The sequence below is a fragment of the Cucumis melo genome, chromosome 8 (genome assembly GCF_025177605.1).
Source record: "Cucumis melo cultivar AY chromosome 8, USDA_Cmelo_AY_1.0, whole genome shotgun sequence".
Lineage (NCBI taxonomy): Eukaryota > Viridiplantae > Streptophyta > Magnoliopsida > Cucurbitales > Cucurbitaceae > Cucumis > Cucumis melo.
In genome coordinates, this window is record NC_066864.1 from 8701219 (window position 1) to 8725665 (window position 24447).

The 24447-nt window shown below is 30.6% G+C and overlaps 2 protein-coding genes across 3 annotated transcripts; one reads left to right on the plus strand and one right to left on the minus strand.

Moving 5' to 3' along the window:
- LOC103500850 (aspartic proteinase 36-like) lies at positions 1-5635 on the minus strand. 2 transcript variants are annotated; one of them, XR_540156.3, is made up of 11 exons: positions 5166-5635; positions 4807-4936; positions 4355-4602; positions 3355-3582; positions 2336-2495; positions 1631-1704; positions 1426-1519; positions 1243-1303; positions 848-919; positions 300-769; positions 1-195 (listed from the first exon to the last, which is right to left on the minus strand). XR_540156.3 is itself a non-coding variant. In XM_008464292.3 (10 exons), exons 1-10 carry the CDS (start codon positions 5402-5404, stop codon positions 621-623), a joined length of 1455 nt encoding a protein of 484 aa, XP_008462514.1. In that variant the 5' UTR covers positions 5405-5635; the 3' UTR covers positions 1-620. The 2 variants fall into 2 exon arrangements, 1 of the variants encoding a protein (XP_008462514.1); XM_008464292.3 differs by having other exon boundaries at positions 1-769.
- Positions 5636-10323: 4688 nt separating this feature from the next.
- LOC103500849 (carotene epsilon-monooxygenase, chloroplastic) lies at positions 10324-17355 on the plus strand. The gene is made up of 9 exons (XM_008464290.3): positions 10324-10912; positions 11337-11633; positions 11717-11914; positions 12477-12578; positions 12996-13136; positions 13257-13364; positions 14173-14255; positions 15164-15326; positions 15767-17355. The coding sequence occupies exons 1-9, from the start codon at positions 10397-10399 to the stop codon at positions 15833-15835; spliced, it is 1677 nt and encodes a 558-aa protein (XP_008462512.1). The 5' UTR covers positions 10324-10396; the 3' UTR covers positions 15836-17355.
- Positions 17356-24447: the final 7092 nt, after the last annotated feature.

A 24447-nucleotide genomic window follows, 5' to 3' on the forward strand; every position in this document is an offset into this window, starting at 1 on the left:
TATAGCACTGAGTCTAGAAATAACTTTTGAAATCAGGGCTTTTAGCCGAAGCATCATCTTGAATCAAATGACACGTGACTGTAGAGATGAACCAAAACAAAATTACAGCTGATTTTACATATTAATCTATCAGAATCTATGTGATGAATAGATCATGCATACAGCAATGTCAACTCTCTCAATCTCTAATTCTACCTCAAACAAAATTACAGCTGATTTTACATATTAATCTATCAGAATCTATGTGATGAATAGATCATGCATACAGCAATGTCAACTCTCTCAATCTCTAATTCTACCTCAAATTTAAAGGAGGCTATTGACAACCCATTTCCTATAGAAACACAACCCTTACCAGAGATCGAACTAAAATTTCAAAATGTACAGCTTTCACCTAAGAGAAGACCCTTCAATGGGTCACGACTGAACAAGGAGCTCAAAGAAAGAGGTGCCTGCATTTCGAGCCAGATGTACGATGCAGGCAGCACAGGAACGTTTGCCCTTTGCAGGTTGGCGATAAGCAGCCCGACCAAGCATTCAAAATACAGATTGGCCAGGGGAACGCAGCTAGTGCAAATAATGAAGATGATAACCCTCAGGGTTATTATCAAAAATGGACTTCAGAACAGTTTTAAATGTATTAGTAGTACAATAACAATGTTGAGCAGCTGATAGAAATGCTTTCTAGAGGAGCTGCTTACACTCAGCTGTCCTTCGTTGATGAAAACATCCTTTCCAGATGTTACAGAAACATTTACGGACGACGAACCTGTAAAACAGCAGTTATCTTGATTCAGAAATGATTTGGAGGGAAATACTTCATGCATTACAACTTGGTCAAACTTACAGTCATAATTCGCCCATCCTATCCTTTGTCGAGCTAAGTCATAGACAATGATTTTATCTTTCAAAACAAGATCTACAAAATGAAAGGGTGGTCGTCATTGAAAATGAAGATGAAGTTCATTGAAAATGATGGTATGTTCGATTGTGGTTACTATTTCATTATCATTTCATGGCACAAAACCACAACTTAGTCAATTTCATTTGGTGGTGGTGATTTTTTAGTTAGAAATTTGAGAAAAATAATAGAAATCTGAGGCTATTTGTGCGTGGAATTTGTGAGAACCCTAGAGGGATATCTTAGGATTATAAGTATGATTATGAGTAAGGCCATTTTAATTAGAGACTCTTTATTATTTTTTTGGTACAGGAAATTTGAGATTAAATTCAGAATTTAACCTCCCAAAATGTTCAATCCATCCTCAGCTTTCTGAAAACCGATGCACCATAAAGCTGGTTCCTGCAAGATAAATTGTTTTGCATTATACAAATGCCATAATTCAACATACAAGTCTCAAAGAAGACAGGATGCATGAATGAAAATATTTGGCATGATGTGCAAGCAAAATTATAGCAGCTTACTATGGAGTCAAACTGAAGATATTCTTCAGGAGTCACCACCATGGATGCAACGCCCTCAAAATTAAAACTGAGGACAGGAAATATTTCTGCTACACTAAAGATAAAAACACGTAATCAGTTAGTTCCTGAAAAAATAAAAGAACAAAGGCTCATTTCTCATTGAAAATAAATCATAGTTTCCAACATTATTTGGTTCAGTCCACACCTCGTAGAGACTCTGAAGCATTGGCTACCCCTCGAAATTGTGGGAGTGGCTGATTGAGAAACAGCAGAAGTTATCTGCAAGTAAGTGACATTAGAATCAGAACCAGTTCATATAGATGAAAGCATTATCGAAATTTCCACCACTACACAGCTTGCAAACAGTAGATCAGAAGGAGAGATATATAGCTAATAATGTTATGACAGAAACAAGAACAAGCAAAGAGAGTGAAAAACCGTAAAGATCGACACAAAGATTTACGTGTCATTAACAGTGTGTGTTAGCTATGTCCACGAGCAAAGAGAGCTAACAATTTTACTACTAGAGAGAAATATCAAACAGTGCAGATACAGAGGTGCCAGATAATAGACTAAAGGCATTCCTACAAATGAAATAAAAAAAAAGAAAAAAAAAGGACTCCGCAGCACTGGACATGAAAGAACGGCCTAAACAGAAATATAACTGGAGTTGCAACTAGCTATTATGACAAAATCATATTAATCGGCAGAATATCACCTTTCCACAAACTATTGCAAAAAGGGTAATCATGTTGAATCAACGCCAACTGATATCAGTTTAGTTGAATCATCCTTCCAATAATCATATATTACAATCATGAAGTTTATTGCAAGCAAGCATGGAACCCCAACCACTCCAAAGAAATCAAACCTAACCCTAAGAGACATACAGGAACACAAACAAACTTACCACACTGACAATCCAATCGTAAACTTCTTCCACAAGGTATGCCAAAGTTGTCCCAGAGTCGATAATAGTTTCTCCTGCATTTGATATTGGAAACGTGGTGGGGTTTGGAAACAGTTGCCCACTGAGTGCAATACTCTGTAAATTTAATGTATAGTGCGGCCTGATTTCAATTAAGAAATAAATAAGTTGTGAATAAATTATAAAATTATAAACATATTTCTAACAAAAGAATAAATGAGGAAGGAAACAGGCAAAAGCAAAAATTAGTTGCCAGAGACGAACAACAACTTTTTGAAAGAGTGACACAATAGGCAAGAAGGGTTAAGAACAGTGCAATATTTCTATACAAGTTTCCTTGTTAAAGTAGAATTCATCCCCTGATGAAGGAAGAACAGCCATGAACCATGGAGTTCAAATACAAAACATGGCACAAATAATTAGAATGAAAAGAAAAAACTTTCATATTTTTGAGAATTAAGACAAACTTGGCATAACTCTTCTTTTCATGGAGGCTATCCCTCTTGTGATGTATGATGCCAGTCTTAAAATCTCAAATTATGGTTGGGTCACATAATTTGAGATTTTAAAGTCGTGGTTCCAAACTAGAGATTTTCAGGTGATCTTAAAAAACTGATCGTGAGAAAATTATGAAATTTTTCCCAGGCCAGCGGTCACAAGAGGTTTTGGCCTTACTGCAATTTCAAAATGACATTATCTTCACAACCACTTATATGAACTACCAACATATCAAATCTCTAGTTCCTCCAATTGACAACTATAGCCTTAGAACAAGTGATGTGGGATGAAGGTCTTAAAACAAGTGATGTCTCTGGAAAATCTGGTCAAAGATGGATCCTATTGGAGTCGTTCATGAAAGTCGTTGTGGTTTATAAAATTCTCAGGAAATATTTGGGGGGGGGGGGGGGGGGGGGGGGGGGAAATAAGGATCCAAAATTTCATGGATATCATTAAGAAAAGAAGGACCAATAACCAAATCTTTCACAAGATAGAAGACATACTGAGATGGAATAAGTGGACTATAAACAATGCTGGGCTCCAGAATCTCACCAAGAACCAAGATACCCCCTCCATTTTCCCCTCCTTTCAAACAATGGGAGAATACTTTAGGTGTTATCCCTCGAGAAGATAATTGTGAAATAACTGAGAATTCCCCTCGACCAAACCCAAAAATTCCATCAAGTGCTTTGGTTGCCCGAGTCAAATCCCCATACTGATATATGCTGCACCTGCATTGACAACCAAACAAAGCAATAATTTCAGGTACCCAGCCAGAAGAGAATAAATAAACAAGGGGAATCAAAAGATCAAGTAAAGTGGCAAGGAGAGCAGAACTTTCTTTCAATTCAATAAATATACATCTAGATCTAGTGTATTTCACTGCTAATTTTACGTCTGTAGTTATCAAGGACAAAATATGCTACAGCCTCGAAATCTTGTATTATTGGTAAAATATCAATTGAGCCCAGGAGCATGACATATACAATGGCTTCTGATTGTTGGAATATCAAATAGGATATTTGGGCTGAAATCTACAATGGGTTTACCAACTTGGTGATACACAACATGATACCTAAGTCTACAAGGCACGGAGGCAGTTTGAGAGGTTCGGTTAAAATATGTTTTCATCTTTATACATAAATACATACACGTATATATAGAACCATGTGTGTGTGTGTGTGTGTATAAAGGAAAGCCACCATGGGAAACATGTTTCGATAAAAAAATTTCAAAAAATAATCCCTCCAACACTGCCATTTTTCCATGAAATCACATGCTAGTACACATAATTATAAGAAACAGAAAACCCTACTCAGTGAATTCAACCTTCACAAGTAACACAAACCATAGCTCGTTGAAAAAGAAAACCAAAATAAACTAGCATATAACTGATAAATTTCTTCAAGACTTGAGATCCCCTCCACCCTTAGTAATTGTTCGCAGTTCAAATCCAATATCTTGTATAGGTACAGAACATTTAAATAAGAGCTATCAACTTACCCAAAAACAATAGTTGCTGATGAATTTGCAATAGTTGACTCCCCCAGAAGTATGTCAAAATGCATCGAATCAGTAACATAAAAGCCAGACGTTCCACTTCTATCCCGATAGTGGAAGGTATAACTGCAATGGTCAATCTGGGATAAGCATTGATCTGTAGTAGTTGAAACTGCTGCACATATTGGATCAGTGCAGGGAAGAACCCTAGCAGAGGACGACTTTGTAGTATCAAATAAATTGAGTTCAATCTGTACAGATAAAACACCATAAGCACTAAGCATTATGTGGTCATCAAGCAACAAACTCGCTATTTTGCAAGTAAGTTATGATATGATATCCATTATTGGTAAACTCTAAGACTTCCTCATTAAGCGAGCCATAATGAACTTAAGCTCAATTAAAAATGCAATCGGCGAAAGAAGTAACAAAAACGTAAAAAAACAGAACATTACTCCAAGTCCGCTTGTTTCAGGACAGCCATCGCAAGGACTGCAAGTGACCCACAAAATGTCACTTCCAGTATCGATCTGCACGTTGAATTCCCTCTCAGGATTTCCCAACTTCACTTTGGTGAAATACAGCCTACGAAAACCAAAACCCATATCCACAATTAAACAACACCAGACCGTAGAAATTTTGCAACAAACCAATTCACTTCCATGTAGCTTGAAGCAAAAGGGGAGAAAGAAAAACCAAGATAAAAACAAATTGGGTTTTCTGTGGAAACCACCCATAACTAATTTTTAAAACAGACGATCATCCCTGAACGACAATGGAATCAAAAAGTGTAATCAAAGAAAAAACGACGCACCCGACGAAAGGATTGGAAGAGCCTTTAACGGAGAAATTGACGATGCCACCAGCGAGTCGTCGCAAGAGGCGGGAATGGCGGAGGCGGTCGCGAGCTTTGAGGGAGTGAAACTGGGGAGAGGGAAAGTGGGGGAAGGCTCTGTGGAGAAGGAAATGGTTGGGGGAGATAGCCGCCGTGCCGGCGACGGCGACGGCGACGACGGAGACTAAAGCATAGATGAAGCAGAAAAAGAGGCGCATTTTTTGGTGGGTTTTTTTTGGGGGGGAGTGAGAGGGGAAAATGGGTTGTTGATGTCGAGTGGAAAAGAGAGGGAAACTTAGCGACGAAGATCAAAGTGGGAGCTTTCTTTCTTTCTTTCTCTCTTTCTTTCTTTCTTTCTTTCTTCACTTTTTGGACATTGAAGGAAGTGGCACACGACACGAGTGAGCAGTTGGTTTTTTGGTTTGTTATTAGAGGCAAAGATGGACTCATCAACTCTTTCCTTTTTTTAATGATTTTGAGTAAATGAGGTTTGATTTTTTTCTCCTTATTTGACGTAGAATGTTATAAAACGACTTGGTGTGTGTAAATACATATTATACACTTTATACACCATGTGGGTATGATTGGGATTTTAAATTATCCTTTCTACTAGATGGGGGCCACACTCGCTGCCCAACGATGCAACAAACTGTGCTCTCATCCCACAGCCAGCTCTGTCAAAATTATTTTTCAGTTAAATTTAGATTAAGTTATAAATATGTCCCTCAACTTTTGTCCTTTATGTGAAATAAAAAAATGCCCTTCAAACTTTATAAAATTTCCTTATCACTCGTTTTCACCTTTTAACATTTTGTTTCAATAATACCTTTGAACATCCACAAATTTATTATAGGCTCAACCTCTCAACTCTATGTAATTATATATATATATATATATATATATATATATATATATATATATATATATATATATATATATATATATATATATACATAAATCACGTAGTAACAATTTTAGAAGTTAGTCTAGTGGTAAAATTATTTCACAACATTCTCTAAATCTAGGTTTAAGGATTTGTCAAAAATTTTAAGTTAAAATATAAAATTTCTCAAAATCTTACATAATTATAAAATAAAAATTCTCTAAAATAGTAATTAGTCAAATAAAAATAATGCATTTGACTATTAACACATACCCTTAATCTTTCAAAGTCTCTAAAATAGTGTTAAACTCAAATAAAATCATAAATACTCTTGTTGTTATAGAGTAATAGTCGTTAATATTGTCTTACTTCTCTATTTTCTTCTCTCTTCCATTCTTCTATACAAATAAATAAATAAAATAAAAGTATATACTTAAATATTTTAATGAAGTTGTAGGTTATTTTGTGGAATTTTATATTTTAAATTAAAATTTTAGTTTTTATTTAGATGCTAAGAAATTCTACGTAAAAGTTGGATTAATAAAGAGTGTTTTTTAATTTTTTTTTAGTTAAAGAATATTTATAAAAATTTTTAACTGTTCACTTAGTATTGGTTTTTGATCTAAAACTAATTGTAATAATATTTTTCAACCATTTTTTAAATTTAAAATTATTTTTGAAGCAAACTTAAAACGAAGGAAACTTTCCTAAATATAAATATTTACGAAGAAAGCTCATAAATTTTAGCCATTTTTAAAATATTTAGTCATTTTTTAAATATTATAGATTCGCCCTTCAATCTTTTTCTCTTCTTTGCGATTTTTTTTTCATGATTTCTTCCATCTTCCTTTTTTCTTATTTTTATATTTGGGTAAGCAAATCTATTTTTTCTATCATCTTTATTGTTTTTTTTTTCTTTTTAGGTACATGCATGTTTTTCTTCCTCTTTCTTCTTTTTGCTTTTTTTTGTTCATTCAATGCATTGCATCATGTCATCTTTCTTCTTTTTTAGATTAGGTAATCAAATTAAAGAATCTTGAAAAAATTGGTTAGACATTTCAATCAGCGTAACCAAAACTAAAAGATTGTGTATAAAAAATATTGAAAAAATCGTTTATACCAAATTTTGAAAAAAAAATATCGTTTAGTCAATTCTAACATCGTATACCGAATTTTGAAAAAAAATGGTTTAGATTTGGCCAATGGTGTAAACAAATCTAAACAATCGTGTAACCAAATTAAACGATATAATTGAAAAAATAAATCTAAACGATCGTGTAACAAATCGCGTTACCAAATACATTACGAGCATTTCTTATGGACATTTTTAGTATTTTAGACTATAGGACTTTACTTTTTTATATTTTTGAAAAAACGCCATAATTTAACTTTAAATTTATTTTAACTATGATTCTTATTTTTATTATATACATTTTCGATGACTTTACAACTTTTATAATTTAAATTTAAAAATAATAATTGTATATTTTTATTGAAAGTTAAAAATAAATGGATCGATTTTTTTTTCTTTAAATTTGTTGCTTATTAGATTTACTAAAATTAAGTACTATTTAAATCTCATTCCATTTTTGTATTAGTTCGGTTCATAAGTTTCAATTTTTATATTTTTAAAATTTATTTTAAAACTAAAATGTTAAATAAAAACTAGATTTAAGAACCCATCTTAAAATTGATGGACTAAATTAATACAAAACTCAAATTTTAGGATTAAGACTATAGGACTTAAAAACAAACCTGATAAATATGCTAAATGCTATAAAGTAGTGGTATAAGTAGATTTGTGATTGTAATCAATAAATTTTAAAATTTTAGGGACAATTTGGGATCGTGATCATATGGTTGAGAAAGACATTGACAAAAAGTATTCGGACGCTTGATGGGCAAAAGGTCTTGGTCGTCTCAGTCATGGTTTAAATTCTGCTAATTATGATCGATGTCAGTCCAAGAAAACACATGCCACACTCTCAAATCCATGCACCGCTTGGTTGTAAAGTTAATTTAAGAAGACCATATGGGTTCTCACCCATTTTACATTATTTTTTGTTTGTCATTTCACGTTTTTTTGTATATTTGTTCCTCACGATCTATGAAGTATTAAAAAAACTTTTTTTTTTTAACTTTGTGTTTTAATATATATATATATGAGAGTGGAGATTTGCACTTTTAATTTTATGTTTGTGATGTTTATAATACGTTAATTGGTTCATTATATTCTACATAAAACATGTTTAATAAATCTTTAAGTTTCTTTATGTAACTAATAATTTTTTTTAAAAAATTGTGTCTCGTAGTTTTTAAGATTTTGCAGTATTAAAATTAATAGCGTAATGGGTAGATATAAAATATAGAAAGATCTAAGGTCTTGTTGGATATAAATTATAGAGTTGATTCAAACATATTGAATTTTACAAATTTCAAATATTTTAATATATAATTTTAAAATAGAGAGATCTATTTTTAAAGCTAAGTACACGAGATATATAAATTTTAGTGTAAATTCTTTTTAAATGTTGTGGTTTTTACTCCTATTGCCAACTTCTAGAGTTGTTCAAATGATTCAATGACTCAAAATGGTTCGAGCAAATCCAATCGAACTCGAGTTAATAAATTTTATTTTTTATTAGATTTTTTTAGTTAATTAAGTTGGGCCTTGAATTATTATTTTAAAAAAATCGCACGATTAAACCCCATGGTTTTTTAAAATTCAAGTGGATGTCAAACTCTCTCTTTATATTTTATATGTTTACCATCAAAACAATGAGGAAATTATTTAGTTAAAAAAAAAAAAGTCATAAATGTAGGTGAGAATTGATGGTTTGGGGTATTAAAGAGTGTGAGGCTTGATTTGAATATACTTAATTAATTCAAACACATTGATATTAATTTATCAAAATTAATGCAATTAGTAATTTTTTGAGTAACTCGTTAAATGTTTCATTAAAATGTATACTTATTAGATGAGTATAACTATTTATTTCACTAAAATTGTTGATTAATTAATATATATTTAATCAGTAATCATTATCAATTAGATAATTAAGATTAGCTAAATTAATTTAGCAAAAAATCCAATTTCACTTCTTATAATTAATTACTTATTGATTATTTATAACCAATTAATTAATTCATGTTTATGAACTTTTTTTTAGTATTTTTCTATTAATGTATCATATTTATATTTTATTTTTCACTTTCCACTTTTTATATGATATATAAAATATATTTTTTGTATTATTTAATTAAAATTCGAGATATTTTTAAATAATCAAAATGAATCATATCTACAAAATATATCAAAATTTTATATCTTTATCCATATATCTAGACATTGATAGTATAGTAGATTAATAGACACAAATATAAATCTATCAATGGTTTTATGTGTTTATTTTTATAAAATCTAAAACGTTTTATATTTTGAAAATATTTTTATCAATTTTACTTTCTATGTTTTTCTTTAAACTTGAAATTAAACTACATATTCAACTTAATTTATTATAAGTGATTAAGTATTATATCATAATTAATATGACATTTATTAATATATAAATGGGTTAATTTTCGTTATAAATGACTTAATTTTCAAATATTTATATAAGTTTTTTAATCAATAAATGTATTTATTGTTTAATTAATTAATCAATAAAAATTACATAAGACTGTTATGCTTAATTTTATAAATTAAATATAAACATAACTTTTATTCCTAAAATTGTAATAACACAATCATTTGTTTCTTTTATTTCAACATATGTTAATCTAAAACATCTATAAAACCACTTTAGACAAATACAACCATAGAAGAATAACAAGAAAAATTGCATTAGATTACAAAAAGTTTAGGGAAAAACGATCTAATAATATCTCATTTTTTCATATTGTGAATATGACAAATATAACAAATAATTGATATCAAATGATTATTATAGAGCTATCAAAAAGTTATTTGATTTTAAATTTATTATTTTTGTAATTTAAAAAATCTCACGAGCCTTATTATCATAATTTTTCTTCAGCTAATCTTTGCAAGCGGTCAAGTGAATGATAGGTCAAATTTAGGGCAAAACAAATAGTATTTGTCATATTCATTAACTTTGTAGATGACATGTAAAGATTGTGAAGAGGTAGATTTATTTATTAAGAACAAAATCAAAGACGATTGAAAATTAATCCTTCGGTAGTTGTCATCCTCCACGTGGTAGTTGTGGAGCTCAACCCTGTACTATCCGTATATAGTAGCTTAAGTTCAAAGTCCGAACCTCAAACTCTCTCCACTCCCTTCAATTTCCTCCTTCAACCTCCATCCATGGCTTCCACTCTCTGTTTTTCCTCTCTCACTTTTCCTTCTTCTTCTCTCCACAAACGAATCCCTCTCACTCCAACAACCCCATTTCCATATCCGTCCATTAAATCCTCCCTTGACGAACGAGGAAACCCCTCCACACCCCCCAAGCTTAAGAACCCCACCAACGCTCCAAAATCCCGTTCCTGGGTCAGCCCTGATTGGCTCACCTCTCTAACTCGCTCCATTACTCTAGGACAGGGTGATGACTCCGGTATCCCCATTGCAACTGCCAAGCTTGATGACGTTTCTGATCTTCTTGGGGGTGCTCTCTTCCTTCCTCTTTTCAAGTGGATGAATGACTATGGACCCATTTATAGACTCGCTGCTGGCCCTAGAAATTTTGTCATTGTCAGTGATCCCGCCATTGCTAAACACGTTCTTCGGAATTATGGGACTTATGCTAAAGGCCTTGTTTCTGAGGTCTCTGAGTTCTTGTTTGGCTCGGGGTTCGCCATTGCAGAAGGCCCTCTCTGGACGGTAATCTTTTTACTAACTATTCTGTTCATTCGCAAACAAAAATTGACAATTTTTCATAATGTATTGCTTTTTCAATAACTATTAATTTACGCTTCATTTATGATTCTTGTAAATCATCATAATGTCTGACTTTTCACTTTGTTTGATGTTTAACACTTGTAAATTTATATTTTGACAAATATGTTGCTTGTTTCTTTCTTTTTCTTTTTTTTTGGTTGTTTTTTTATAAAGTTAAATATTAACTGAAAAGTTGTATAGAACTGAGTTTAAAGCTATTGAAGTTTTATATTATTGTAAAACATGAATTATGGGAGAAAGCAAAAAAAATGAATCTATAGGGTATGCACAATTAACTGGATTTGCTCCAATCATTCAAATTCATCCGCGACTCTCACTAGATTTTGGATGTCATATTTTATATTAGGTTCGCCGTAGGGCTGTGGTTCCGTCTCTTCACAAGAAGTACTTATCAGTTATTGTTGATCGGGTATTTTGTAAATGTGCCATGAGATTGGTGGAGAAGCTGGAAAAGGATGCATTAAATAATAATTCAGTCAACATGGAGGAAAAATTTTCTCAACTAACTCTTGATGTTATTGGTCTCTCTGTATTCAACTACAGTTTTGATTCTCTCTCTGCTGACAGCCCTGTGATTGATGCAGTTTACACTGCTTTGAAAGAGGCAGAGGCTCGTTCTACTGATATTTTACCGTATTGGAAGGCAGGTTTGCATATGTAACTTGTTCTGTTTTTTATCACCATTTTTTCCAACTCATTTTTTACTTTTACATTTTGTTGTTGCAGATTAAGGCTCTGTGTAAGATAATCCCAAGACAGATAAAAGCTGAAGAAGCAGTTACGGTAATCAGGAGAACTGTTGAAGAACTCATTGCCAAGTGCAAAGAAATTGTGGAAGCTGAAGGTGAGCGTATCAATGAGGAGGAATATGTGAACGATGCTGATCCGAGCATCCTTCGATTTCTTCTAGCCAGTAGAGAAGAGGTTGGTTCCCGTTAGCATTAAAGTTTTTCCATTCATTACTAACAGTTTGCAATGCAGTGAGTAGTCTAAGCATTTGTTATGCTATTTTAGTTCAGTACTACAATGCTTCTTGATGCCCTCTGAAGTCAGACTATTACAGATTTTACTGCATAGTTATCAGATCCTTGCTAAGTACAAAAAAATATCCCTTTTTATCTCCTTATGTGAACTTTTGTAGGCTAAGTAACCGATCAAGCACTTTAATTCATGATCATGAAAAAGGTCCCATCATATTGTTAGCTGAGATGGTTATAGGTTGTGGTCTTGTAGTGAGATCAATATGATAATAACAGGAAAGAAGCCTTTCCCTCATATGAAGTTTGTTTCTTCAAAAAGAAAATGGAAATTAAAAATGCACTAATGACTAATGACAAGAGGCTGTTAGGAATACTAGTAGGGATATATTATGAATGCTTAGTTCTTCCTCAATTGGCTAAGTTATGGCATTATTATGATATTAAAGAACTACTAATCTTTTGAAATCTGCCATGTATCACTGATACTTCCCTCTTGTGTTGCGTAGGTCTCAAGTGTACAACTACGAGATGATCTATTGTCCATGTTGGTTGCTGGACATGAAACTACCGGTTCTGTTCTGACGTGGACCCTTTATCTTTTAAGTAAGGTAAGGTAATCTGCTCGTTTGAGTACATACGAACTGTAGAGTTCACAGAGTAACTTTCAGAACCTTAGGAATATCCGTGCCTCAATAAGTTCTATCCAGTTCACTCCAACCCTCTAGGCAACGTTTTACTTTATTGGTTCCCCTTTCTCTAGTAGGGTGTTTATCATTTATCTGAGATTGATCTTTTGTATGCCCTTGTATTCTTTTCTTTTTCTCAATGAAAGTTGTTTCTATCAACTATATATATAGATATACATAGAGATATATGTCTGTTTATTGTTGACATTTGCTTTGTCGCTTCTCGAACATGTTCATCCATATGCTTTAAGTTGATTGCTTTCACAATACTTTTCCTTGGGCAAAATTTTTCTTTAGTCAGTTTTTCAATGTGATTTATTTTATTATAATGCAAAACAGCATTCCTCATCATTGGTCAAGGCACAAAATGAAGTTGATAGAGTCTTACAAGGAAGGCCTCCTTCCTATGAAGATACAAAGGAACTTAAATATTTGACACGTTGTATCCTCGAGTCCATGCGACTTTACCCACATCCACCGGTTCGTTGCAATACTTGTTTCTCGATCAAGTGAATTATGACTTGAAGATAAAAGAATAGATATTTATTCATCATTCTGCTAATTTTGTTTTCTTTCTTAATGTTCCTAAAACCTTCCAAGGTTTTGATAAGAAGAGCTCAAGTTGCTGACACACTCCCCGGAAATTACAAGGTTAATGCTGGTCAAGATATCATGATTTCAGTATATAACATCCATCGCTCTCCCCAGGTACATACTTAGAGGGCAATGTTTCTAGTTTTACGATAGCTAGACCTTTTTGTTTATTCTAGTTCAAGTTTCAGAATAAAGGATTTAGAAGAATTTTTCTGCTGCTATGTCAGCATGTTGGTAGTAGTTGTTGGAACTTAGTTGAAGGTTTCCAAATATTGTGCTTGCAGGAATGCTTACACTTGCTTCATCAAACAAACATCACTTTTTATATCCAATTATTTAACCATTGAACTTCGACTGGCATTATGATCATCCGCAGATTATCTGCTGATGGTAAAATGATGGTTTCATCCTCCGTGAAAAAGAATCTTTTACAGTGAGATAACCAAGTAATAATAATTTATTACCATATTTAGGAATTGGATGATAAGTTATAGTTTAATTTTGAGCAATATGGAGAGGCTTTCTAGGATATTTGAAATTATAGATGAAGTTTCTTTCATGTAGACGTGATTACATGTAGATTGAACCACATCCCATCCTTAGAACTCACGAACACATAAATTTATGCAAAACATCAGGAAAGAAATCCTTATCTTAAAACTGTCTCAAAGGGAAGTTGTTGGTTAGTACAGAAGTTGATGAGCAATGCAAACTTAGCAAAGTAAACAAAATCAATGGAGAACTGAATATAGAAAGAATATTTACTAAAAATAAAAGTACAAATCATTTAGTTTGTCTCGAGCATTCTCATTATTCTTTTGTTGCTAGTTTGAAAATATATTTTCAAGATAGGGAAGGTTGAACATCTTATCGCACTGTGAAGTGCTTTGCGCAATATTATAACTCCCACTTATGTTTCAAGGTTTGGGAACAAGCAGAAGAGTTCATACCAGAAAGATTTGACTTGGAAGGTCCTGTGCCTAATGAAAGCAATACAGATTTCAGGTACACATTCTATTTGTGTGTGAAGACTACACTGTTGATTGTTTTAATAAGTTCAATAGACACTTACCAGTTACCAGGCAAGCAGCCACTACAATCACCATGTTATAAGAGTTGTTTGACCTCAAACTAGTCATCCTCTTTAAGGAAAGCAACCAATACTCATGCAAAAATGCTCAAATGGTGGCATTTGAATGTCCAGGCAGTAGGCACATTAGATACTCTTACTTTGGCTATCTGAAATCAAAACCGCCATTTTTTAACCTTTTACAGAAGTAATTTGCCTGATGCTTTCTCCCCACCCCTCTTCAGATGGTGCCCATCTATCTTTCTCTGTCTGTAAAGTGAGTGACCGCCATTTTCTCTCCTTCCTGCATATTAGTTCCTTAGAAATTCTTTGCCCCTCCAGCCTTTTGACAGTTTCTGACGTGGCCATCCAATTACTTAGGTTGCTATTCTATTCCCACTCTCCCTTTCATCTTTTCTGCACCCTTGTCTTGATTTCACTTGTTTAATCTATTACTGACAATGACTTTTAAATCTTAAAATTAGTTTGTGAACTTGATTCAAAAGAGTTGGGTTATAACTAATTTAAATACTTAAGTAATCAGACTTCATTTGACGATCGTTTGTCCCTTTGATAAAACATGTTTAGTAATTTATATTTTGTCTCATTTAGATTTCTTTCTCATTTTGTGCATTGCACCAAAACTGAAAAGAGAAACTGTGCGTTGGGTGGTTTTTTAGTTACTAGTGAGTGGCACAGGTACTATAACAACAGCATAATAATTGGATCATTTTCATTTTTTACTTTCGTTTTGGATGATGCATGCTTTTGGTTTGAAATCCAACCTAGCTACCTGGTTATCCTTCCTATTTGATAACCTAAATGACCATATTATACAATACAGATTTATTCCATTCAGTGGTGGGCCTCGAAAGTGCGTCGGCGATCAATTTGCCTTGCTTGAAGCAATCGTTGCACTTGCCATATTCCTACAGCACCTGAATTTCGAGCTGGTTCCGAATCAGACCATTGGGATGACTACTGGAGCAACTATACATACAACAAATGTATGTTTACTCTGCTCGTTCAAGTTGTGCTACCTTTTATTTCATATTTTTGAGCTCGGATTCCCAGTAGTACCTGCTAACTGTGATTTCTTCTGATTATTACTTCAACAATTCATTTCAGAATTGTGTTTTTGATATTTTAGGCTGTGCTTAATAATTACATTTTACAATCAGTTTTGAAACTATAACTAGATTAAGATAAAAAGTTTTTTTTTTTAAAACTGAGTTTTTTTAGGACAAATGATTTTATATTCAAAACTATATATGAACATATTGTATTATTCTTACTAAATTAATAGTCTGATAAATCTTTCTATTGCTATTTGAAAGATTATTATTGTAATATTGATGGGTTTTCCATAGACGAATGGAGAATGAAATTGTTGAAAACAATGATGTATATGAAAGATTGATACTTATGGGTGCTAAATGCAATGCAGGGTTTGTACATGAAACTTAGTCAAAGGAAGCTGACCCCAGAATTAGTTTCACCTGCTACTTCAAGGTAACTGTCGATCATATACATAAATTCTCATTAAGGAAGTGAGAGATAGCAAGATTGATTTAGATTTTTAGCACTACGTGATAATTCTTTTGTCCATAGACAATCACAGATGTATATTGGATCAAGTATGCAAATCTTATACACCAGAGTCTGTTTCGTAGGAATAAGATGCTTGAGAATGAGATTATTGTATAGCCCAACTCAGTCAATAAGATTTATTATTTGAATAAACCAACCCAAACAAACTTATTCTAGTTTGAGTTGGGTTGATTATTCATAAAAAAATTCAGAGCAGTAATAGAAAACAGAAAAAAGCCTACTCCCAACAAAACGAAAAGTATTAAGTTGCCTCAATTTGTGTTGGGTACATGTGGTGATGAGAGTACGGAGAGGCTAGGGATAACTATAGGCACATGTTGAAAAGAGAGAAAAAAAAAGAAAAAAAAAAGAAAGCTAAAACCAAAGGGAATGTGAGCTCACCCATTTTTAAAAAATTAATTTTTGAAATGGGCTCTCCTAACTTGTTAGATGACCAAGATTCTTTGTTTGGCCCCAAATTAAAAATTTTGGCTATGAAAACAAATCTAGTAGACTTAGATCATATAAAAGTCTCTCCAAAATTTAAGAATTACAAGGAATATAAATCTAGTACAGTGAGATGCAACTTAAGTTTCAATGGAGATGAGTTGGTATGGTATCATGGGATGTGGGGAAAAGGAGATGCCAATGCCAAAAGCATATCCCTTGGAAGATGCTGAAAATTGCAGCCTTTTCAATCGCTTTCTACTTTTCTATTGATGTTTCCTTTTACAAAAAGCGGTCACAAACTCCCCTCTTAGGTCATTTCTACCTTTCTTCACTGCCTTGATTAACAAACCACATCCTATATAAAACCCAACCCAGCATTGATGATCAACCCCTCTCAAAACTGGACCACCCTCACCACCCCAGATGGCGGTGGCCGGAGATGGAGGCCAGGGTGGTTGCTGATGGCTTTCCTTGGTGATGGCTCTGCTGCATAATTAGCCTCAGATCAGGTGAGAGGTGGGAGATTGAAAGGGCAACTAACATCCTTTGGCATATTTTTTCCTAAACTTTCCTCTGAATCTTTCTATACACTTTCCTGGTGGATCTTAGGATTCAGGAATCTTTGAACAGGGCAAGTCAGATTATGGTCTCCACCCTCATTTCCCCTTTCTTTCTTAGATTTTTAGATTGGGATAGAATGGTATAACAATATATTTGTCTTTTAGCAGATGTTTTGGAGTTTCTTTTATGGCCAGTTGAGTTATACATCAATCTATGTCCAAGAAATCTTATGCATGAAAGCTATAAAGAACAGATATTTCCAAGTAGTAGCATATTGAGATATGAGTTTGTTTTAAGTATTTCATTGCTTTATAGTCAGAATTATTAGAAAAAAGTTGCCGTCTTTGTTGGCCACTAGTTCAAGTCTTGATTATATCTAAAAATTTCCCCCAGAATTATATCATTGCAAATATTATATGCTTACAACTGCTCAAACTGATGAACAGAAGAATGTGGTAAAGTTCCACTTTATTACTGCTCAAATTATTAAAATTTCAAAGTTTGTTAGTTCCACAAGGCACAGGTCCCACGATTTACAATCAAAGTCTTTGTTGGAAGACACTCTTAGTTTAAGTGCTTTATTCCACTCTTAGATCATTAGTATGAAATTCGCAATTTATTGTTATTATTATTATTATTTCCCCTCCTCCTCTTTCCTATCTTGGAGAAAAAAAAAAGATAATTAACCGAGTTACCATAAATTTCTAAATCGTCCTAATCCTTTTAGGAAACTTTTAAAAGGTCTATTGGAACTTTCAATTTTGTTTTTAATAGGTTCTAACTAATTTGAAATGTTTAAAAATTAACTGATCTAATTCGATAAAAATTTGATATTATGTCTAATGAAACTTCAAATGTTCAATTTAGCGAATTCTAAAGAGTTTGTAAACTCAAAATTAAATTGGTAATTTAACCTTTGTTGATATATGTTCCTTCATATATGCTTAGAATGTTTATTTGCTCTTTAAGGAATTGGCCATGTGAGATTTCAATGTTTTGAGATGGAATTTATTTTGAAGGACACTTATGTGATTAGAGAAATATCTCAAGAATCGTGTGGTATTAAAATTGTTTCTTCTCAATGTCTAAAATACAAGGAATTTGAGCTCAAAACTGAATTTGACGAACTTCTTTAGTCTTCGGATTTTGAAAACATACCTTTTTTCTAAGTTGAGATATACCTTCCTAAAGTTAGAGGTTTAAATCTCTAAACAACCTCGTTTAGTTTCTCGCAATTGAAATAAGGAAAAAGATCATTTAGTTTATTAAATTTATAGGATAAGACAGTATTTTTTTAAATCCGGAATAGAATTAATCTTCACCAAAAATCTCACTAAATAGCAAGAATAATTTTTCAGGTTTTCTAAAAATTGAGGAAGACAAGTGCATAAAAAACCCTCATGTTTGATGAAAACCTGTTACTATATTATTATATCTAATTGATTTTTGCATTTCCATCTAATTTAAAATTTAGGGATAAAAAATTATCTTTTTCTTGACTTATACTTTGATCCTTCAAATTTCAAAGGTATGTTTTTTAAGTGTAGGGTTCGAAAAATGTTTGTCTAGCTAACATGAACATGATGGAAAATTCTAAGAAAGAAAAACGGCAATGGAAAGAGGAAACAATAAGAAAATAAAAGAAAACCAACTAATCAAAGAATAATTTAAAATTATTAAAAATTACCGATATTTTCAAAACCTCAATCACTCAAATATTGTTTTTGTAATTTTAAACAAAATAAACACCGAACTCAAATTTTGTTATACGCCCACGTATAAAAAATATTTAAAGAAAAAATAAAAATGAGTTTTCTTGGTAACAAACCATCAACCATTATTGAAATGGAAAAATATTATAAAAATATAACAAAATATCATAATTTATTTGTGATAGACTGTGATAGTTTACTATTTATACAGACAAAAGTTAATCTTTGTCATAGTCTAACTTTAAATTGTAATATTTGGTTATATTTTGATTCATTTTGTCACATTTAAAATAGTGTACTTAATAATTTATATTATTTCGGAGTCGGAGAATGATAAGTGTAAAAACCATAGATATTCCAAAGGCTAAAAAAGATTTTTAATCTTAATCTTAAATCTCTTTGACAATTTAATTTCCTCAAATAACGCATTTCTCAATCTCACTTTGGCCTCATTGATTATATATGATCCTTCAAACGACTTCTTCTTAAAACTCTTCCAACAAAAATGTTGATGATCTAGAAAAAGAATTAGGGTTAGGTTTAGAATGTTTATCAAATTAATTGCCATTAATTATATGACTAATAAGAGGCTCATAATTATATGACTAATAAGAGGATCATAGAAAGCTAGAAAAATGGATTGCAAGAAGAGAATTTTGAAGAGAGAATAAAACAAAAGGGCTTACTATTAGAGATTGGGCTCCATGACTTTTGATATTATCACACTTAGCCATTGGAGGGTTCCTCACACATTAATATTGTGGTTGGAACTCAATCCTCTTGAAGCCATATATCTTTCGGCCGCCCAATGCTCACTTGGCCTCTATTTTCAGAAATTTTTGAATGATGAATTGGTGGTTGATGTTTCGAATATAGCTGTTTGAAAATTGGTGCTAAAAATGCATTGACAAAAATGAAATTAAAGATGAAGAAGAACTAGAGGAAGAAGAAGAGGTCATATATAATAATAATAGAGGTTTAAAAAGAAGTGATGTTAAGGAAGGAATAAGCAAGAGAATTTGGGGTTATGGCTAAGACTGTGCATGCATTATGGAGAAGAAGTTAGGTGCCTCTTCTCAACTAATTAATATTAGATTATTATTGATTCATGATATATAATGAATGAAACCAAGATTCCAACCTAAATCTTTTTTTTTTCTTTTTAAATACTTTTTATTTTTAATGGTTTACTACTCTTGATTCTTTGGACTTGTGTATTTGAAGAAGCACTTTGGTCTATACTTTAATGCAATAAGATTATTACAATTTATGTTTATTTGTTTTGAAATTATGGTAATCATGGCAAAAATGACCCTTTAATTTCCTTTCAATTTTTTCTTGACTTTTGATGTAGTTTATGACAACAATATTTGTACATATGATCGAGAGTCCAACATTTTTGTGTATTGTTTATGAAAGCATGCAGTTGAAAAGAAAGGTTAAAGTATAAGTTAAGTTTGTATCAATTTTGTTTAGGGTTATATCTATCTTCCATCACTTATTTGTATCAAATTGTTAATAGGGTCTTTTAATAAATAAACTTTGATTTATGTCTAAATAATTTTAAAATTAAGAAAAATATATGATTTTAAAACGAGAGTTTGTAAAGGTCTACATTATTTAGGTTTGAAAATCATTCATTTAAATCACAATTTGAGTACTTAACTCAAAGTGGTACAAGTCTATATGTATATTATTAAACTTAAAAGCGAATCATAAATAAAAATTAATTTAATAAAAATAGTTGATTGCAACTAATAAAAAGACTAAGTAGAATATTTAATCAAATTAAAAATTCAAAAATACAGTTACCAACAATATTTTAGGGAATGTTTGTGAAATTTCTAAAAAGAAAAGTTTTGAGTCAATTAATGTTTGTAGGGTTTAGTTGTCATTGTAGCTGCGTGCAATACAAGTCAAATAGTTGTCATTTCTATCAATGTCTTCTCAACCATTGGGACAAAGTTACTAAACTCCTTGTTTTTTAGGGTGTGTTTGGAGTGGGGTTTTAGGGGGAAAAGAATTAGGAAATTGGGCCAAACTGTGTTTGGTCCAAGGAATACGATAAATAATCCTATTTTCTAAATTAAATATGATTGATTGTGTAAGTGATTAATTTAATGTGATTGATTTTTTTTAAAACAAACAATAATGTGTCGTTGATTTTTAGTAAATTGATTAAATTGATTTTCTCAAGACCTCACCATTTAAATTTTATTTTACTTTCATAAAACATTTGATTTTGTCCAAAAATAAACATTTAAATGATGATTAATAGAAAGATTTATTTAATTTTTATCATCATTTTGTTTCAATTTTGAAAACTAACCTCAAACTAATAAAATTAGGCCAGACAAAATTACATTGCTACATCGGCTATCTTTTTTAAATATTATATCAAAATCTTACATAATTTTATATTAAAATCTTAATAATTTTTTAAATCTTTGAATGAATTTTACCTAATTTTATATAATTTTTAAAATTCTTTAATGAAATTTTTAGATGGAACATAAGAAATGGATATAATATTTGACAAAATAACTAAATTGGAAAAAAAATTTGGGAAGATTTGAAAAAATTCTATAACTTGTAAAATTTTGATTTTTTAATGAAATCTCAGTGATCAATATAGATGGAAAAAAATTGTTTGAATGTTTTTTTAAAAATGGTGTTAGTTTTATAAAATGAAAATTCAACCACAAAAATTTTCGTACAACAAATTTTCTTTATCGAGCTTCACATAATTACTCTATTTTTAAGATTCATGACGTTTGAGACGAGACTACTATATCAAATAATTTTTTTATCAAAACGATCCTAATTATATTATATGAATACTTTTTTGAAAGAAAAAAAATATTTTGAATGAAAATCTTATCAACAAAAAGATTGCACTTTTTATTTTTGAAGTTAAAATGGTTACACTTGTCGTGAAAACGAAGTACAACGGGAACACGGAAATAAAAAAAATATAATATTAAAATAAAATAAATGAAAGAAATTAAATATTTAGAAATTCTCAAAGAAGTCCACTATCTCCTTTTTTTTTTTTTGGAAAATCCTCATGTCTCTTACAAATCTGCCAAAAATCGTTATTTATAAGTAGGATATGACATTATTGGGCCATTAAGGGTTTATAGGTTTATGGTTACTTGACACATGGATGAAGAACGTAACGTTATTTGGACACTAATTGTCTACAATAATAACACCATGGCGTAAGCATGTACATATTATATTACTTATTTATAATAGCAAAAATATTAAAATATGATTAATTTTATTGTTTATTGATGGTAAGTGATAAAGATGAAATGATGAATTTTTCATGTAAAAAAAAGAAAAGAAGAAGTAGTTGACATGAAGTTTACAATGAATTTCATTGCATATCTTGTCTTCCTTCTCGTGTTTAGTACGGCCATGATTCCACCAAATCCATTCACCCTTTTTGGGCCCATTTATTAATCTTTTAAACATTATTATTATATATATATAAAAAGATCCCATCTTTTATACTTTTATTATTATTTTTATATTGTCTTTATATCAATATTAAAATTTGATTTTGTTGGATACCCTCCTTTTTTTTTTTTTTTCCTTCATTTTTTCCCCTTTTTTTGAGTTTGCAAAATCTTTTTATTACATTTTTTTGTGATAATTCTTCTTATAATATTTATAATATCTTGAAGTATTATATAATACACTTTGGGTAAGGAAGTTCTTTAGAAATTTCCTCTGCCCTTTTCTCTCTACCTTTTACCTTTTTTTCTATTTCTAAGTGTGGAGGTTGGTTGGCAAAAATAATATTATAAAAAAGACCAAAGTACATTGAAAATTTTAAACTCCATATATATATATATATATATATATATATATATATTATTCTCCCATCTACTACTATACTTTTTTATTTCGTATAATTCCACATTATCATGTTGTTGTATTATTTACAATGCATGACTTTTATGATCATTATCGACTTGATTAGAAACTAGTTTTTATTTTATTTTTATTTTTTTTGTTTCCCATTGCTAAATAAAAATGCAGCTAAAGTTTATTTGATTTTTGTTCTTTTGAAAAAAATAAAGTCTCACAACTCCTCAATAGCCTATGTATTTCTTGATGCTTCTAAATTAGATTTAATCTATTTTAGTTTAATATAATTGAGAAATTTAAACTTTAGAAACCTTTTATCGAAAGTATGACATATTTTATGTCAATTGCTTTACGTGCACTTCAACGTAATGATAAATTGACATACATAATAATGCTAAAAATTAAATTATCTTACGATCCATGTTCGTAGATTTTTAATATTGTAGTCTAGGAAAGATTCTTAAACATTGTTTTCTTGGTCTTGTTATATATATATATATATATATATATATATATATATATATTTGGAGAGAAGATCTTCGTGGGATAGATATTGTTTTGGGAAATTTGATGGAAGTTCTTTGTCTAGGAAAAAAATGAGACAAAAAAAAAAAAAAAAACAAACTTAATTGTTGTGTTCTATTAATACAAATTAATTAAGTTTTCAAATATATGTACCTCAATTTTCTTATCCAAATAGATGTTAATCCTAACGTATACATAAATTCTAAATAAATAAGGACACGCGATAATGTTCTTTTGGCTAAATTATAGAGAAAAGAAGATATATTCATTTATACCTTCTGTATTATACCCATTAAAACTATAAACTAATAATTGTATCATTTTAAACTTTGTAATTACACCCTTTAAATATATTTTGTTAAAAAAGACCACATGTAAAGCTTATAATTTTATTTGTTAGATGTTTAAGATTTCATAAATGAATCAATTTGGACTATTTATTTAATTTCATTCGAGAGTTCTCTGTACATTTATTTTAATTGTTTATTTTGTAAAACTAATCTGAAAAGAAGTCTACACGTTTGAGAATCAATCTATGAATAACTTTTGAAGGTAATTGAAAGGAAACGTCTGAATAGATCAATATATGAAAATATTAGAGTTTAATGGACTAAAACCATAAGTTCATACAATATTGATTAAATAAAATCCGATAAGGGTGACATTTGTGAAACTTTAGAATTTTAATTTATTCAATTATAAGCTAAAAGTTTTGATTGATGCAAAAAAAAAAGTTAGCGGTATAGAATTGGTATTTGCTTTAAAATATCAGTCAATTGTTCATTCATGTTTAAAAATATTAATGTATCACCTCTTCCATAAACATTTCAAAACTGCTATACATATTGTTTTGAATGTTAAAGAAAAATTGTAACGCCCCAAAAATTTAGATAATTTATTGGGCGTTATTTTGAATTCATTTAATGAGAATTATTTGATTTATATGGGAATTGAAATTAATTAAATATTTATTGGATGAATATTTAATTAATTAAAGGTTTTGGCATGTAGTGTTTGTTGAGTTTTTGATTAAATGGTAGGTTAAGAGGATTAAGTAAAGTTGTGGATTTTTAGTGTTGTTGAAGTTGAATTTAATTAAATAATTATGGACGTTATTTAATTAAACCGTAGGGTGGAAAATTTGTTGAAGATTTGATAATTATATGTATACGTTGGAATATATATATAATTATTATGTTAAAGGAAAAGATAATTATATTTGTTGAAATATAATTATTTAAGGAAAAGATAATTGTATTTTGGAGAAAGGATATTTAGTAAGGGAGAAAAAGTAAAATAATTATATTTTGAGAAAATATAATTATTTGTAAAAGAATAATTATTTTGGAGGAAGATAAATAATAATTAATTATTGTGGAAGATGATTAATCATTTTTTGAGAAAGATAAAT